Here is a 14,063-nt window from a genome sequence, read left to right as displayed (position 1 = left end):
TGAACATAAGTATCTGTACCTTTGTTCAGTGACAGTTAAGTTTTTTCAAACAAGATTATCATGTCTTCAGCAGTGTTGACAAAACGCAGCTTACTTTGTGCAAATCTACTGTGACAGAAAGTAAGAGGAGGAATTCGGAGCCACAGATGTCTGGATGGTGTTTGTTCTGCAGCTCACGGCTCAGTTTCATTCAAGACTACAGTTTGATCCACAGCATGTAAAACAGCACTACAGTTTATAGTAGATCTTGTGACAGCAGCTATGAGAGGAATTGTTCTGCAAACTGACCTTTTGACCTGCTAGATTCATTTATAAAGTACTTTTGTAGTCTTACTGAGCACTCAAAGTGCACAAGGAGCCAATTGTGCATCCTACAAGGGCACTCGACATGTGGACTGCAGGGCTCGGGATCAAACCACCACCCTTTCGATTCGTAGACAACTACTCTACCTTCTCAGCCAAAGCTGCCCCACGAAAAATCATGAGCCTGATCACTGATCATTCAGACAATTAATCTGCAACAACCCTCCTCTAATTGCACATTAAGCCACAGCTGATCAGGCAGAAATACCAAATAAGAAAATTAGTCTGTGAAGAACAAGTCATGGCTTAAATTGGGCCAAATCTGTACTGGTGTCTGCCCAGTTTTAGGAGCTGGTTCATCAACAGTTGGTGGAGCTAATTCTCCAGTTGGTGCATTCATTGTGTGGAAAAGCCGATACTTCAGCAAGCTAACTAAGCTAACCACGGGCAAACGGGCTAACTTCCCCATCCTCTCTCTCTCAGAGCTCGCCAGGGAAAGTGAAAGCCAACCTCAGGTTCGGTCTCGTTTTGGAATGAGCTTTGTCCGCTTGGCGTTTGTCTCACTTTATTTGGGTTTTTCCTGTGCTGTGTACGCAGTTCTGCTGCGTATGGTTTGGCACCTGGTCACTACCTTTTTATAAAGTTGCAATCTTACTTGCGTACTGCCTAAGAACGTCCAAGACACAGCAAAATAAGAAGAAAATCCAAACAAAGGGCAGAGTCTCTGCAGATAAATACATCACTACAAACTTCTGGTGGGTTATTATGGATGATTTAGAGGGATTACTTTTGTGTGAGTTCGTCCATTGGTTTTGTTTTCGGACAATCCTGCGTAAGATGCTTTTGCCGTCTCACAGCTATATCCCCCACCTTGTCTTGAAGTGTAAACCTTGTGTGGATGGATGAAATCAGATTCAAAACAACACTATATACAGTACAAATGTAATGTTTGTTTCTAATTTGCCGCTCGTTTATATCTGCTAGCTTAATGTCTGATATCAACCGAGTGTAATATCGCGTCAGTTGAGTGTGCTGCTAAGACATGTCTCAAACAGAGATGATGTTTTCAGTGTCAGAATGTTCAGAAGGTGTTGGGCTTGTGAAAAATGGGTCCAATATTTACTTCAATGACTGTGGGGTGAAGAAACGGTCATAATCTATACTCACTTTCACCTTTCCAACATACTCATGGTCCCTCCTCGTCTCCTTAAGGATAACACAGATACAGGAAATGGATCTTAAAGTGGACCATCTTGGTTTATCAGCAGTCCCTGTGTGTTTCTCAAAGTCAAGGAAGGATCCTTAAATGGCTGAATTTCAAGGATGCTACGTCATCTAATCTCACCTAAGGACAGTTCCAATGTCAGGGATCCTTTCAGTTCTACCGAGGACTGAGTCCTTCATTCAGAGAATTTTCAAGGATGTATGTGTGTATGTAAGTGCCACAAAAGTTTCATTGAGCCTACCTGTTTGTTAGGGCCGTAACGGTACATGTATTTGTGTCGAACCGTTCGGTACGCGACTTTCGGTTCGGCACGACCCTGTACCGAATTATTGGGCACAGGATATTATTTTATTTTATTTTATTTTGTTTTATTTTAATTCCGTTTTTGCGAGCCGAACCATTTAAAATATCTAGTTCCCCGACGGACATAATTGAGTGACGGACTGAGTCCCGTAAATCTCCGCTTTCACTTTGTGCAGCGCATTCTCGCATTTTGACAACATGGCAAGTGAGCCTGACGAACCTGAAGACCCACCTGCAAACCTTAAGTCCTCCGTTTGGGAACACTTTGGTTTCAGGGTAAAATACGAAGATGGAAATAAACAAGTTGACAAGACAAAAGCAGTGTGCCGACACTGCAGAACAGCGGTCGGGTATGTACTTGGAAACACGTCTAACATGCTAACGCAAGTTTGAACGTTAACAGGCATGACTAGAAAAAGCAATCTGTGCAAACTACGATATCGTCGTCGTTTAAAAAGAAAGAGCGTTTCCCTGACCATCGCGCTAAAGAAATAACCAACGCCATTGGAGTTGAGTAAAATTGTTTAAGCTGCACTTTAGATATAAGCATGTTTTGTTTACTGCACTTTAACAAAGTGTTTTAATTGAGTAAAACTGTTAAAGCAGAAATGTATATTTATATTTTTCATTCAAAAAATTTGTTAAAAAAACAGCAGGATTTTATTTTTCACTTTTATATTTCTATTTTCATTCAAACAATGTGAAAAAGCAGGATTTTATATATATTTGTTTCATTAAAAAAAAAATTTCAATTCAAAAAAGTGTAAATCGAGTTAACTGCTGTGGTGGTATGTTTTAATAAGGTTACCAATAAGTAAAAGATATTTAATAGTTGTCTATTTTTTTCATTACTGTACCGAAAAAAAACGAACCGTGACTTGTGTACCGAGGTACGTACCGAACCGAGATTTTTGTGTACCGTTACACCCCTACTGTTTGTGTTTTTTAAGTATAATCTAGAAATATATTCTCTCTAAAAGTCACGTGACTCTGAGAATACTGCTGACATTTGTTCAAATTGTACAGCGACATTAGAGAGTGCCAAAGTTAACACAGTACCTTGAAACCCGCTCAGTCTGCTGAGGGTTAATGATGATCACCTGGGGACATTCGTTAGCTTGTCCAATGTGTGTTGGCTAGGTGTTTCTCACTAGCTATGTTTCCATCCAAAAGTGATTCGAATCATTGGGAAATGTGCATTAAAAGAAATACGAATCCTGTGTGTTTCCATTAAATGTACGGACTTTGGTGAAAACTACGAAATCGCGCGAGTTTTCCGCAGAACCGGAAACAAAACAAGTCTCGCATTCTTCTTCTTTTATGTTTTCTGGCGGTTAGCAACCAGCTTGTAAATGCATTACCGCCTTCCCGACCCGGAGTGTGGATATGGAGGGAGAGAGGTGCGCTACGTCAGACTTAATTTGAACATAACTGTTTCCATCCCCCATTTTGCGAATCAGCATTTTTTCGAATCAACCAAAACCCGACTAAAGCGAGCATATTTTAGTTTATGCAAATCAGGGGATTTTAATTCGAATTTTGGCGTTTCCATCATAATTTTCCGATGCAATACTTCTAGATGTGCATCTAAACAGGCTGATGGAAACATGGCTAATGTCAAGTAAGGATCCTCAAACGTCCGAGTTTGAAGGACGTTACGTCATCGCCCCCCGCCTAAGGACTGTTCCAATGTCAAGGATCCTTCCGAGTTTCTTGAACGACTGAGTCCTTTTTTTCAGAGAAATTCGAAGGATGCATGTGTGGATCCTCCACGTATAAAATCCCCACAATGCGTTGCACAGTACACGATTTGCTGGAAGTGAGGGTGGGGCCTCTTCGACGAAACCTGCGCCAGCGGAGCCTGGCAGGACTTAGATAAATAAGGCATCTATTAGGATTAATGTCTCCACGAGTTTTTATCATACAAGCGTGCAAAAAATATTGACAGAAACCTCATAATTTACACTTTCCAATGTGTCCACTGCCGAATAATGAGATTGTTAAAATACCGTGATTTAGATAAAGACATAAAAGTTTTTAAATGGATCATTTGGAGCAGTGACGGAGCGCTAAGTGCCACAAAAGTTTAATGTAACCTAACTCTTTGTTCTTTTGAAGTATAATCCAGAAATATATTCTCTCTAAAAGTCCTCAGTCTGCTGAGGGTTAATGACGCACACCTGGGGACACTCGTTAGCTTGTTCCCGTGTGTGTCCACTGAATGACAGGAAGGACTCTTGCCTTGCTTCCGCAGGATCCATCCTTTTGAAGTACTCATCCTACCAAGGACAGACCCTTGACTTTGAGAAACACCACCTTGTACTACTTCCTGTCCTTCTTCTTCTTCTGGTTAACTGGCCTTGAAGGTGCATTACCGCCCCCCTCTACAGGCGTATGGGTGGTTTAATTATATCCAGGATTTATCGAACGGTTACTGCATCTCTATCAAGGAAAATTACATCAAGATAATTACCGTTATAGTTTTATTGCAAAGCCCTAGTATACCTTTAACTCAGCATTTTCCAATTCAGCTTCTAGCACACTTACATGAAGGAGGCCACACACTTATTAAACACAAGCAGCATAATCAGAGCCATGAATAGAGTAATTACTATGATGTGAGATGAAATGGTGATACCTGCAGGGAGCAAGGTGAAACATATAGAATGTAATCGCAAAGCTAGAGTTCAAAGTAAAGTCTTTGTTTGTTCTGTTAAAGCAGAAAAGAAATCTCGTAGACTGTGCACATTAAGGCCTGAAGAAAAGAAATGAATGAAACTATAAATTCAAAATGGTGTTAATCCAACATTGTGGGCATATGTTGAAGAAATCGGCACTTCCATGTTGTTTACTTAAATAAACACAAGAGAAAATGAATGAATTCCATCAAACAGCTTCACATCCTTAACAGTGAAGGCAATCGACGGTCGAGTGTCCTCTGTTCAGCCTTTTTGGCGGCAGCTTGATTAGGCTAACTCAAGCCAAAACACTCCTTTAATTGAGTGCAGCCACAAAGCCTGTTGACTGCTCCATTTCTCTGCAGAAAGCCATGAAAGCGAGAGACGTGTTGCCAACTCGCTGACACGACAGGCAGCCTCAGAAACGCAGCTGATTGTACAAAGAAAGGGAAGCAGGAGAAAGAACAAACGAGTGCTTCGATTCAGTCTTGTGTATTTGAAATTGGCTTGTGATTATTAACCCAAAAAAAGTGTGCAAAAGGGATGGTGAAATATTAAAAAACACACCAGTCAAAGCGGTAAAGACGTCAACTTTATTACGCCAGCAATGTGGTCTGACAGTGATGCTGTTGTGGTAGTTTCCTGCAGAGGAAATGGTTTAGAAGGAGGAAGTAGAGGGTAACCTCAACCGTCAGATGAATAACCACGCTTAGGTTAATCGTTAGCTCACCGAGGTGTAAATGATGCACTGACGACCTTTAACTCAGTCCTCTCTTTGTGCTGCTGCAGCACAAATAACCCCTGATAACAAGCTGTTAAACACACTTTAGTTTTAATGAGGAAATAATAATGAAACACTGTCTGTGATGCAGCAACTGAGCTCTGAACGAATGCTCTCCCCTGAACCTTCCTAACCATCCCAGTAACTCGGCTTCGTATCCTCCTGCAGCAGTGACGGCCCCTTCCTGAATGACCCAGTCTCCTGGCAACCAGGCACCAATCAGCACCCAGGATCTCTCTCTGTAGTAACCACAGTGTGGGGCGTGACCAATCCCACACACAGCCAGGTAACACATGTCTCAGCACCCAGGGACACATTTCCTTTTCCTCCTCCTCCTCCTCCTGTTTTATGTTCTGTAGCGACACACAAAAAGGCTTTTATTTATTTATTTATTATTTATGTGTGAAATCAAAGCCTGTATTCACCAGACTGCTGCAATAACTGTCTCTAGCATATTTCTTGAAATATATATTTATGTTTTTTTTTTTTTTTTTGAGAGTATAGTAGGAATATGCACAAAAACACAGTCATAAATAATTAAAATATGGTAAATGGTGCTCATCAGTTCAAACATTAATACACATTCACAGCAATTTGGGATTCAGAATCTTGCCCAAGCATGCTTCACCATCAAGCTGCTGATCTTCCAATTAGTGGTCGACCTGCTCTACCTCCTGAGCCACAGCCATCCCCTTAATTCATTTTTTATTTTTGACATTTTACAACTATGCATATTGAGTTGGTTTTAATGCAGTTAATTCAAGACATTTATTTGCGGTGTGCATATTAAGTATATTAAATATACATTTCAGAGTGGCCTTTTATTGTGGCCAGCCTAAGGCACACCTGTGCAATATTCATGCCGTCTAATCAGCATCTTGATATGCCACACCTGTGAGGTGGGATGGATTATCTCGGCAAAGGAGAAGTGCTCACTAACACAGATTTAGACAGATTTGTGAACAATATTTGTGAGAAATGGTCTTTTGTGTGTATAGAAAATGTTTTAGATCTTTGAGTTCAGCTCATGAAAAATGGGAGCAAAAACAAAAGTGTTGCGTTTATATTTTTGTTCAGTGTATTATTGATTCCTGACAAAAGCAGTCATTTTAGCTCGCTGAACACAGGAGCTGCTGGTTTACTGCTGCTTCCATCAGTTAAGCCCAGTTCAGACCAAAGATTCGCAACGAAAAGAGTTGAAACAGGCAACTACTTGAAACATACTGTTCAGCAACGTCTTAAAGACCTGCCGGTTCACACCAGTGCAACTAGATGAGACGGTGTATCATCTCTATGCAACAACTCTCTGTACTTCTGTTCTGATTTGCAGCTTTTCAGGTATATTTTGTGGCTGAATATAATTTGTAGTATGAATGAGGATAGTGATAGTGAGATACTGGCTATAGCTGCATTTGTAGTAATGTTGAAACGGCAAGAAACATTACCATAACGAGCATCAGATGGACTGTATTCATAAAAAATACAACCCAATAATTTAAGTAAGCACCAATCAATCAGTCAGTGTGTGTGTGTGTCCAGCTGACTTCACTACAGGCTGATTGGCTGTTGAAACAGGTGACGTGCTTTACGCTCTAAAACCAGCCATATGTGATTTGACCAGCTGAGTTGCAGGTGACACCATCAGCCGGCTTCAGTCGAGCTCAGACCGGCCAGTTCACACTGCTGCAACTTTTCTCTGCAACGTTCTAGAGCGGTTTCGTCTTGCTGCAAATGATTGGTCTGAACTGTGATTTAGTTAGTTTGTGTTATTGTGTGACTCTGGCATTTTAAAGGGTTAGTTCAGATTCACCAAAGTCACACAATAACGCAAACTTGCTGATGGAAGCAGCAGTAGACCAGCAGCTCGTGTGTTCAGCAAGCTAAAATTACTGTTTTTGTCAATGGAGTCTGGCGGCTTTGACGAGAATGTAAATGGGGAACTGACGCCGTTAACAGAACGGGTTGTCTGACGGTAATGCCGGGTTCACACTACATGATATCAGCCTGATTATAGCCCAATGCAGTGTTGTACGATGTCGGCTTGGATCGCGAACGACCGTAAGTGTTGTACGTAATAATCCATCGTTTCATCTCGTGTAGCGTGACGCAGTTAACGACAACCGACATCCCGACAAAAAGTCTTGCATGTTTGATTTTCTATTTATTGTCACAGCCGTCATTTGGACCAATAGGAACACAGAACGACCTGCTGCTGTGGACAACTGCATGTCAACAACAGCTCAGCCTTTTAATATTTCCTCTAGGGACGTTACCACACAGAGTAAAAAGGGAAAAATGATAGTGTGAAACAGCAGAGGCACTTTGTCAGCCCGTTGATTACTGCCATTAGCATTAAGTTAAGTGGTGGCACTTTTTACGTTACTAGAACAACATTTCGGCTGGCACATGAACAGACACCGTGACTAAAATAATAGTAATAATAATAAAAACAGGGCAAAAATAATTCGATGACATCACACACATCGTGAAAGATGAGCAGGGATGATTGGTTGTGGACCAACGTGTAGTGTGTCATGTCTGTCGGCCAAGTCACGGCATGATTTTATGACTCCACAATTGTCTAATCTGACATAGTGACTGTCAGGACAGACAGAAATGTTGTGTAGTGTGCACCAGGCATAAGGTAGAGTGGTGAAAATATTCTAAATATAGTGTACAGTTAAATTGATGTTGGCTTTTTTAGGTGGATAAAATCCGTTTTGCTGCTGATCCCATCCACAGCAGTACATTGCTTAGCTTCTGTGCCGGACTCTTGCCTGCTCCTTTAAACTGGGGGCGTGTGACTGACATCTACTGTATGTAAAACACTGTCTATGGATATGTGCCTCATACAACCCCACTTCAAAAGATCCAAACTATCCCTGTAGATGACATCTAAAGTGAATCAGAGAGTAATTTTCGATCACTTTAAACTAAGTGACGTGTACTTGACTTCCAACTGAAGCTAAAACTTTAATATTTATGAGAGAAAGTAGCAAAAATGTGGCACAGTCTGTAGAAATAAAAAACGATTTTTATGTTTCTTTTTTATGGAGCCCCTAAAGCCCCCCCCCCCCCAAAAAAAACAAAAAAAACTCGGGCGCACGGCACGAGATACTAAATCGAGTGCATGAGATTCTAAAACGTGCGCTCGACATACAATTATTTCCCACGCTTTGATTTATTTGTGCATACGGCTAAATGTTTCTGCAGAGGACAATGCCACAGATCACCCCCTCCGACACACACACACACACACACACACACACACACACACTGACAGCTGTCAGTCTGTGACCGTCGCTGTCTATGGTGCTGAAAGCTCAGACAGGTCACTGTCTGAGTCAGTACCATGGCTGTGTACTATTTATAGACGAGGTTACGTGACAGCTCAAACTGTATTTTGTGAATACAAACTATATGCTGATGTTGTAAATAGTACAGTCTATAAACAGTAAGCAACATCTAAAATGATCCTCACTAATAACAAATAATGAATTATAATGTAGCCTAATAAATCTATACAGCGCGACCACTAGATGACTGCCGGCTGCCGTCCAGTCCAGTACACAAGACACACTGATCTCTGTGAGCTCGTACATCATCTCCAGGTAGAACAATTACTGTAAAACACTTGTGGATATTTTAGTCTTACAAGTCAGACAGTAAACTGCTTACCCTGCAGTCTATCACAGTAAAACAGGCGGACTGCAGCAGCGTCAATACAAAAAGTTACCTCCGTTATTTCGGTGTTTATATTCTGCAATGTGTTTATTAAAATACATAACACAGCACAATATAGTAGGCTACAAGTTATGTATTAGTGTAGTTGTGTTTTAGTACTGTACAGTGAATCCATTTGGACAGGAGACAAGACGTGCAGCAGCAGTAAATAAACCAATGCGCATTATAAAGAAATATAACTGACACGTGAAAAAACAACATTGTAAATTGTCAGGAACATCCAAAAGGTTGCAGATCCTGCTCTGTGGTCTGTGATATTTTATTTATTTCACATAATTTCTAGTAACTTCATCAAAGAAATGCATTATTGATCCTTACAAATACAACTGCCAGAGTCTGACTTTGTTGCTCGGGGGGAGTGTGTTCAGTTTCTTCCTCCATCTCTGCCGAAGCCATCAACACCAGTTTAGTATCTCGTGTGCTCGATTTAGCTTATCTTGTGCGCACGAAATTGTTTTTTTTCTTTTTTTGGGGACTTTAGGGGCTCCGTACTTTTTCATAAATACAGAAAGCTTATAAGTCTTTGAATGAGCCCCAAATCTTTGGATGAAAACTGCTGAAATAAACCACGTTAATTTAAAAAAAGTTCCCAAATTTATATTATTTTTGTTTTTGTGATGAAGACTGAAAAGTAGTTTTTCTTTAAAAAGTAAGTGTATATACACAGCAAGGTGATTTACAGTGGATAATATACATCAGCCCTTACCCAGAAAAATGCTCAAAATTTAATATATAATTTTTCCTTTGACTGATAGTGGCAATCATCAGTATTTTTAATGTGAAAAGAGTCTCATTTGATGTTTTTATTCCATGATATTGCCTATAATTTCATCCCAGTGTCGGTTTTTGACAGCCACTGGTTTTAAGATTTAATACAAATCAAACGTAAATTGAAATCAGGAGTTCTTAAACAGAAGGAAAATTATTTAAAGTTATCAATGGAGCAGACGTGAAGCTAAATCCACGTGGCTGTTTCTCTCCGATGTGACAGATCTTATGAAGTCGTAAATTAACACTTGAGAGCTGCTCTTAAAGGTCACTCCCACGCTTCACTGTAAGTAGGAGTGAGCGAGCTGCCTCATAAATGTGTCTCATTCTTCACTAATTTAAAAAAAAAAAACAGTTGTACTCCTCAGTTGGCTCATTAGCGCATTTCTTAACGTATTAAGTTGGTCCCAAACTTCTCAGAGTGATGCATATTTGGCCTTTTTTATAAGTGTAGGAGTAAAAGCATTTTATCGACTCGAAAAAAATCCCCTGCAAGATGTAGGAGAGCTGCAAAGCATATAATAAGCATATAATATGGGAAGGACAAACATGCCTGGGCTGCTGGGTGTTATAATCTGTATTTTTACTTATTTTCTGACATTTTATAGACCAGACAATCTGCAGGTAATCAATAATCAATGTAATTGTCACTGTCATCCCATCAACTAGTGATTGCAGATACATTTGGAAAGGCGCCAATAGACTAACAAAATAAACGGACAAAATATCATTAAATTGATATTCTTACACCTGTTTTAAAAACTAGCTAAATAAACAGAATAGGGCTGCAACTGAAGATTGCGTTCACTATCGAATTTTGTGATTAATTGATTAATGTAGTCTAGAAAATGTCAAAAAATATGAAAAATGCTCATCACAAGTTCTCAGAGGTTAAAGTGACGTCTTCAGATTGCTTGTTTCGTCCACCCAACAGTCCAAAACCCAAAGACTATCATACATTTACGACATCATACATCACTTTCTATCATAAAACACAAAGAAAAGCTGCATAGTCTCGTATTTAAGAAGCTAGAACCAGTAAATGTTAATTTTGTTTTTGCTTGAAAAGGGACAGAAATGACAAGTCGATTATCAAGCTCTGCACCAGAACATTAAACCATACACCCTGTGAATCAAAGTTTCCTTCACTGAACTAAGACTAGCTTTAGGTTCAATGAAAACAGAATGAAATGTACCAAGCTCACCGTGACGTGTTAGCTTGTTGCGTACGGTACAAACAGGTAATTGTCCACCACAACTGAACAATTGTAAGATTTCTTAACAAAATACACAATCCAAAAATCCAGACACCAGATCTCCATGTTCGGTGACTACCTTGACGGCTGCATCAGACAACAGTTAAATGAAAATCCAGGTGCCAGGACAGCTGAGGAGCTTGAATGATCTTCACGGGGAAGAAAGTGAGAATGACAGGTGGCATGGTGCAGGCATTTATGAAGAGGAACGGGCTGACCCATGTCTCCAGACAATCGTGGCGTTATCGGAGCTTCCATGATTGGTCACTCCTAAAGGCGCTTCCTGTAGTGACATATCAAGAGAGGTTTGAAAGTGAACCTTCTCAGTTCGTCTTTTCACTGTTTAAATAATCACTGACTCTGGTTTGGTCGAAATATGTTTTTAATTCACAGAGTTAGACGTGAAAATACACTTTTTTCTGCCGTTGCTGCTTAATGGGCACCTAAGCTACAGCTCTTATTTGTTCTTCGAGGGCAGACCGTTAAATTAGTGATTATAAAATGCCAAAAACAGCCAAATACACCAACCTGTGATGTACTCGGCCGTCGACAACAGCTAATACAATCATCCAATCACCCAACCCCAGTTCAGCCCTAAATTAGTCTGTATTTGGGATTAAATTAAGCTTTTATTTTAACAACTTAACAAATTAGTCTTCGGTCTATCCAGGACACTTCCTGGATAATTATCAAAATAAAACCTTACCAAAAACCACCAAGATTTAAATCAACTGGTGTCAGTTATTTAGAATAATATCCAATTAGTTGTTTGAATGTGTTGATGCACACACCATCACTGCTGAGAAGAGCTACAAGACTCAGTCCTTAATTTAACTTCATGGATGTCAGTCTCTTTCAGATGAAAACATGAACATCTTCGTCTACTTTTTAGTTTCAGTTTAACTTGACTCTCAGGAGTGACTATAACTGTTTTGTCTCCCACCTTCCTCTCTCCGACTGACTTAATTTCCCTCACTATGGTTCGTATGACTGTTCACTGTGGTAACACCTCTCTCTGTTTCCCACGTAGGTGTTCGGTGGCCCCATGGGTCCGGGTGAGAGCTCAGGCGGTCACATGATGCCTGGCGGCAGCCCCGATATGGGTCCTGGCATGGGCTCTCAGTTCATGGGCCAGCAGTCGTATGGAGATGCTGTTTCTAAAGGCTACGGACAGCCGGTCATGTACGGACGTCCCAGTGCTGCTTACAACCCGGCCTCAGCCTACGGTGGAAGGTACGCTGCTTTTCTCTTCAGCTGAGTGAATTCAACATGTAATTATACTTTAGATATGACTGCAAAAATATAACATGTCAGGTTTTAAAGTGACAGGAAACTTGATTTATCTTTCTTATGTCTATGTATATATACGTACATGTGCTGTGCAAAGCAGCATTTAATGCAGAAAAATATCAAATGACAACTAAATTGCAGTTTAATATAATTTATTTTGGCCTTCCCCTCTGAAGCTCAGATACATATATATTGGCTTTATGATTAGATGTAAATTAAATCAAGAAAATAGATAAAGATCAGATAAAACTTTATTCACCTCGAGGGAAATTTCCGTGCAGCAGTTGCAGTATAAAGTAGGAAAGAGTGCATTTAGAAAATACAGAAAATGATTTGGAAGTTAAAGTCAATAAGGTGCAAATCCAAAACATAAACAGGTTAACAGTAAGGTGTATGAAAATAAAGTCAAGAAACAAAATGAAAAGTTTGCTTGAAGTGTTGCAGCAGAAAAACAAGTCAACAATGCGGCGGTTTAACGTGACATTTGTGCCCACATCGACAGCTGTAACTGCAAAATATAAGTAGGTAAAAGTAAGTAAATGTTGCCATGTTACTGTCGCCACAGTAACAACTCATAAGTCTGCAGCCATGCTATCTGATCTGTGAGGCAGCACTTAGGGAGAGTGGTGGTTTGAGCTAAATGCTAATGTCAGCGTGCTAACATGCTATTGTTTAGCATGTCTAGCGCCCTATCTTACACCAGGTGCAAAGCGTCACACAGCATAGGCTTCAAATGACATGTGTTTAGGTGCATTGTTGGCGTGTTGCTATTTTGAGGCAACAGAAAAGGACTGCGCCCTTAAACCAACAAAAATCTAAAGTCTAAGGTCAGACTAGTCTCGCTCACCAGATCTTTCTCAAGAAAAGAAAGGTCTGGCTGGGCCGACTCTCACTTTGAGATTGGAGGAAAAAACGCCCCGGCTGCTTGTACTTTTTTCAACCAATCACAATCGTTTTGGGCAGTGCCACAGCAACGGTGCGCTTGAAAAAATATTGCCGGGGGGAAACAGGTTTTGGTGTAACACGCCCACAAAAATATCACCTACAGGACGCGAACCATGGCAGAAAAATGGCTACATCCCCGCAAGATCAAACACAGCAAAAGTTAGTAAAGGACGTGTTGAAAACGGTTGAAAACTGCTACACAACCGGAGGTGGTAGGGCGGGACTTCAGCGGGTGGCTCGTTCCGCCCAATGAGAGGCTGATCTCTGCAGCAAACTTCCGCCCACTCAGACTAAGGTCAGACTGGCGCAGTATTTTCCTTCTGTTTAAAGCAGTCGTTCCCAACTGGTAGGTCGCAGTCGAAAAGTGGGTCCTGGGTCCATTCTGTATGGATCGCAGGTGACTCGCAAAAGTGTCAAGTTTGCCAGAAACACACTTTATTTTGACATACAGTGAATTTCTGGCACAGAGCTTTTATTTAGAAGTGCTGTTTCCTGATAGAGACAGCAAACTAGCTCAACGACATGGCCAAACACAGGTATGACACTGACGTATTAGACTGTGTGGACCTTGAATTGGTGGTGACTAAGGAGAAATCTGGACCCTGTTGGGGTTGGGAACCACTGACTTAAAGAACACATTATTCACACAGTAAGATGTGCCTACATAGGCAGGCTCACAATGCTCATACACTCTACTTGTTACACACACACAGAGATGCAGATGGGTTGCAGGTGGGTGAAATAATACATAATTAATGAGGAACATATTA

The 14,063-nt window shown here is 40.6% G+C and overlaps 2 protein-coding genes across 2 annotated transcripts in view; both read left to right on the top strand.

The window, feature by feature from the left end:
- Positions 1–14,063, top strand: part of zmiz2 (zinc finger, MIZ-type containing 2) — a 53,676-nt gene that overhangs the window by 13,717 nt on the left and 25,896 nt on the right. The window contains exons 3-4 of the mRNA XM_050052442.1: positions 5,459–5,576; positions 12,089–12,291. Of these exons, the coding sequence (XP_049908399.1) occupies positions 5,459–5,576; positions 12,089–12,291 (321 nt within the window). The remainder of the gene's footprint in view (positions 1–5,458; positions 5,577–12,088; positions 12,292–14,063) is intronic.
- The window catches only part of ogdhb (oxoglutarate dehydrogenase b), a 95,432-nt gene that overhangs the window by 72,709 nt on the left and 8,660 nt on the right, over positions 1–14,063 (top strand). The window lies entirely within an intron of this gene.

This window comes from Epinephelus moara, chromosome 9 (genome assembly GCF_006386435.1).
Source record: "Epinephelus moara isolate mb chromosome 9, YSFRI_EMoa_1.0, whole genome shotgun sequence".
NCBI lineage: Eukaryota > Metazoa > Chordata > Actinopteri > Perciformes > Serranidae > Epinephelus > Epinephelus moara.
Note: the sequence above shows the minus strand (reverse complement) of the source record. Positions and strands in the feature narration are given on the sequence as shown.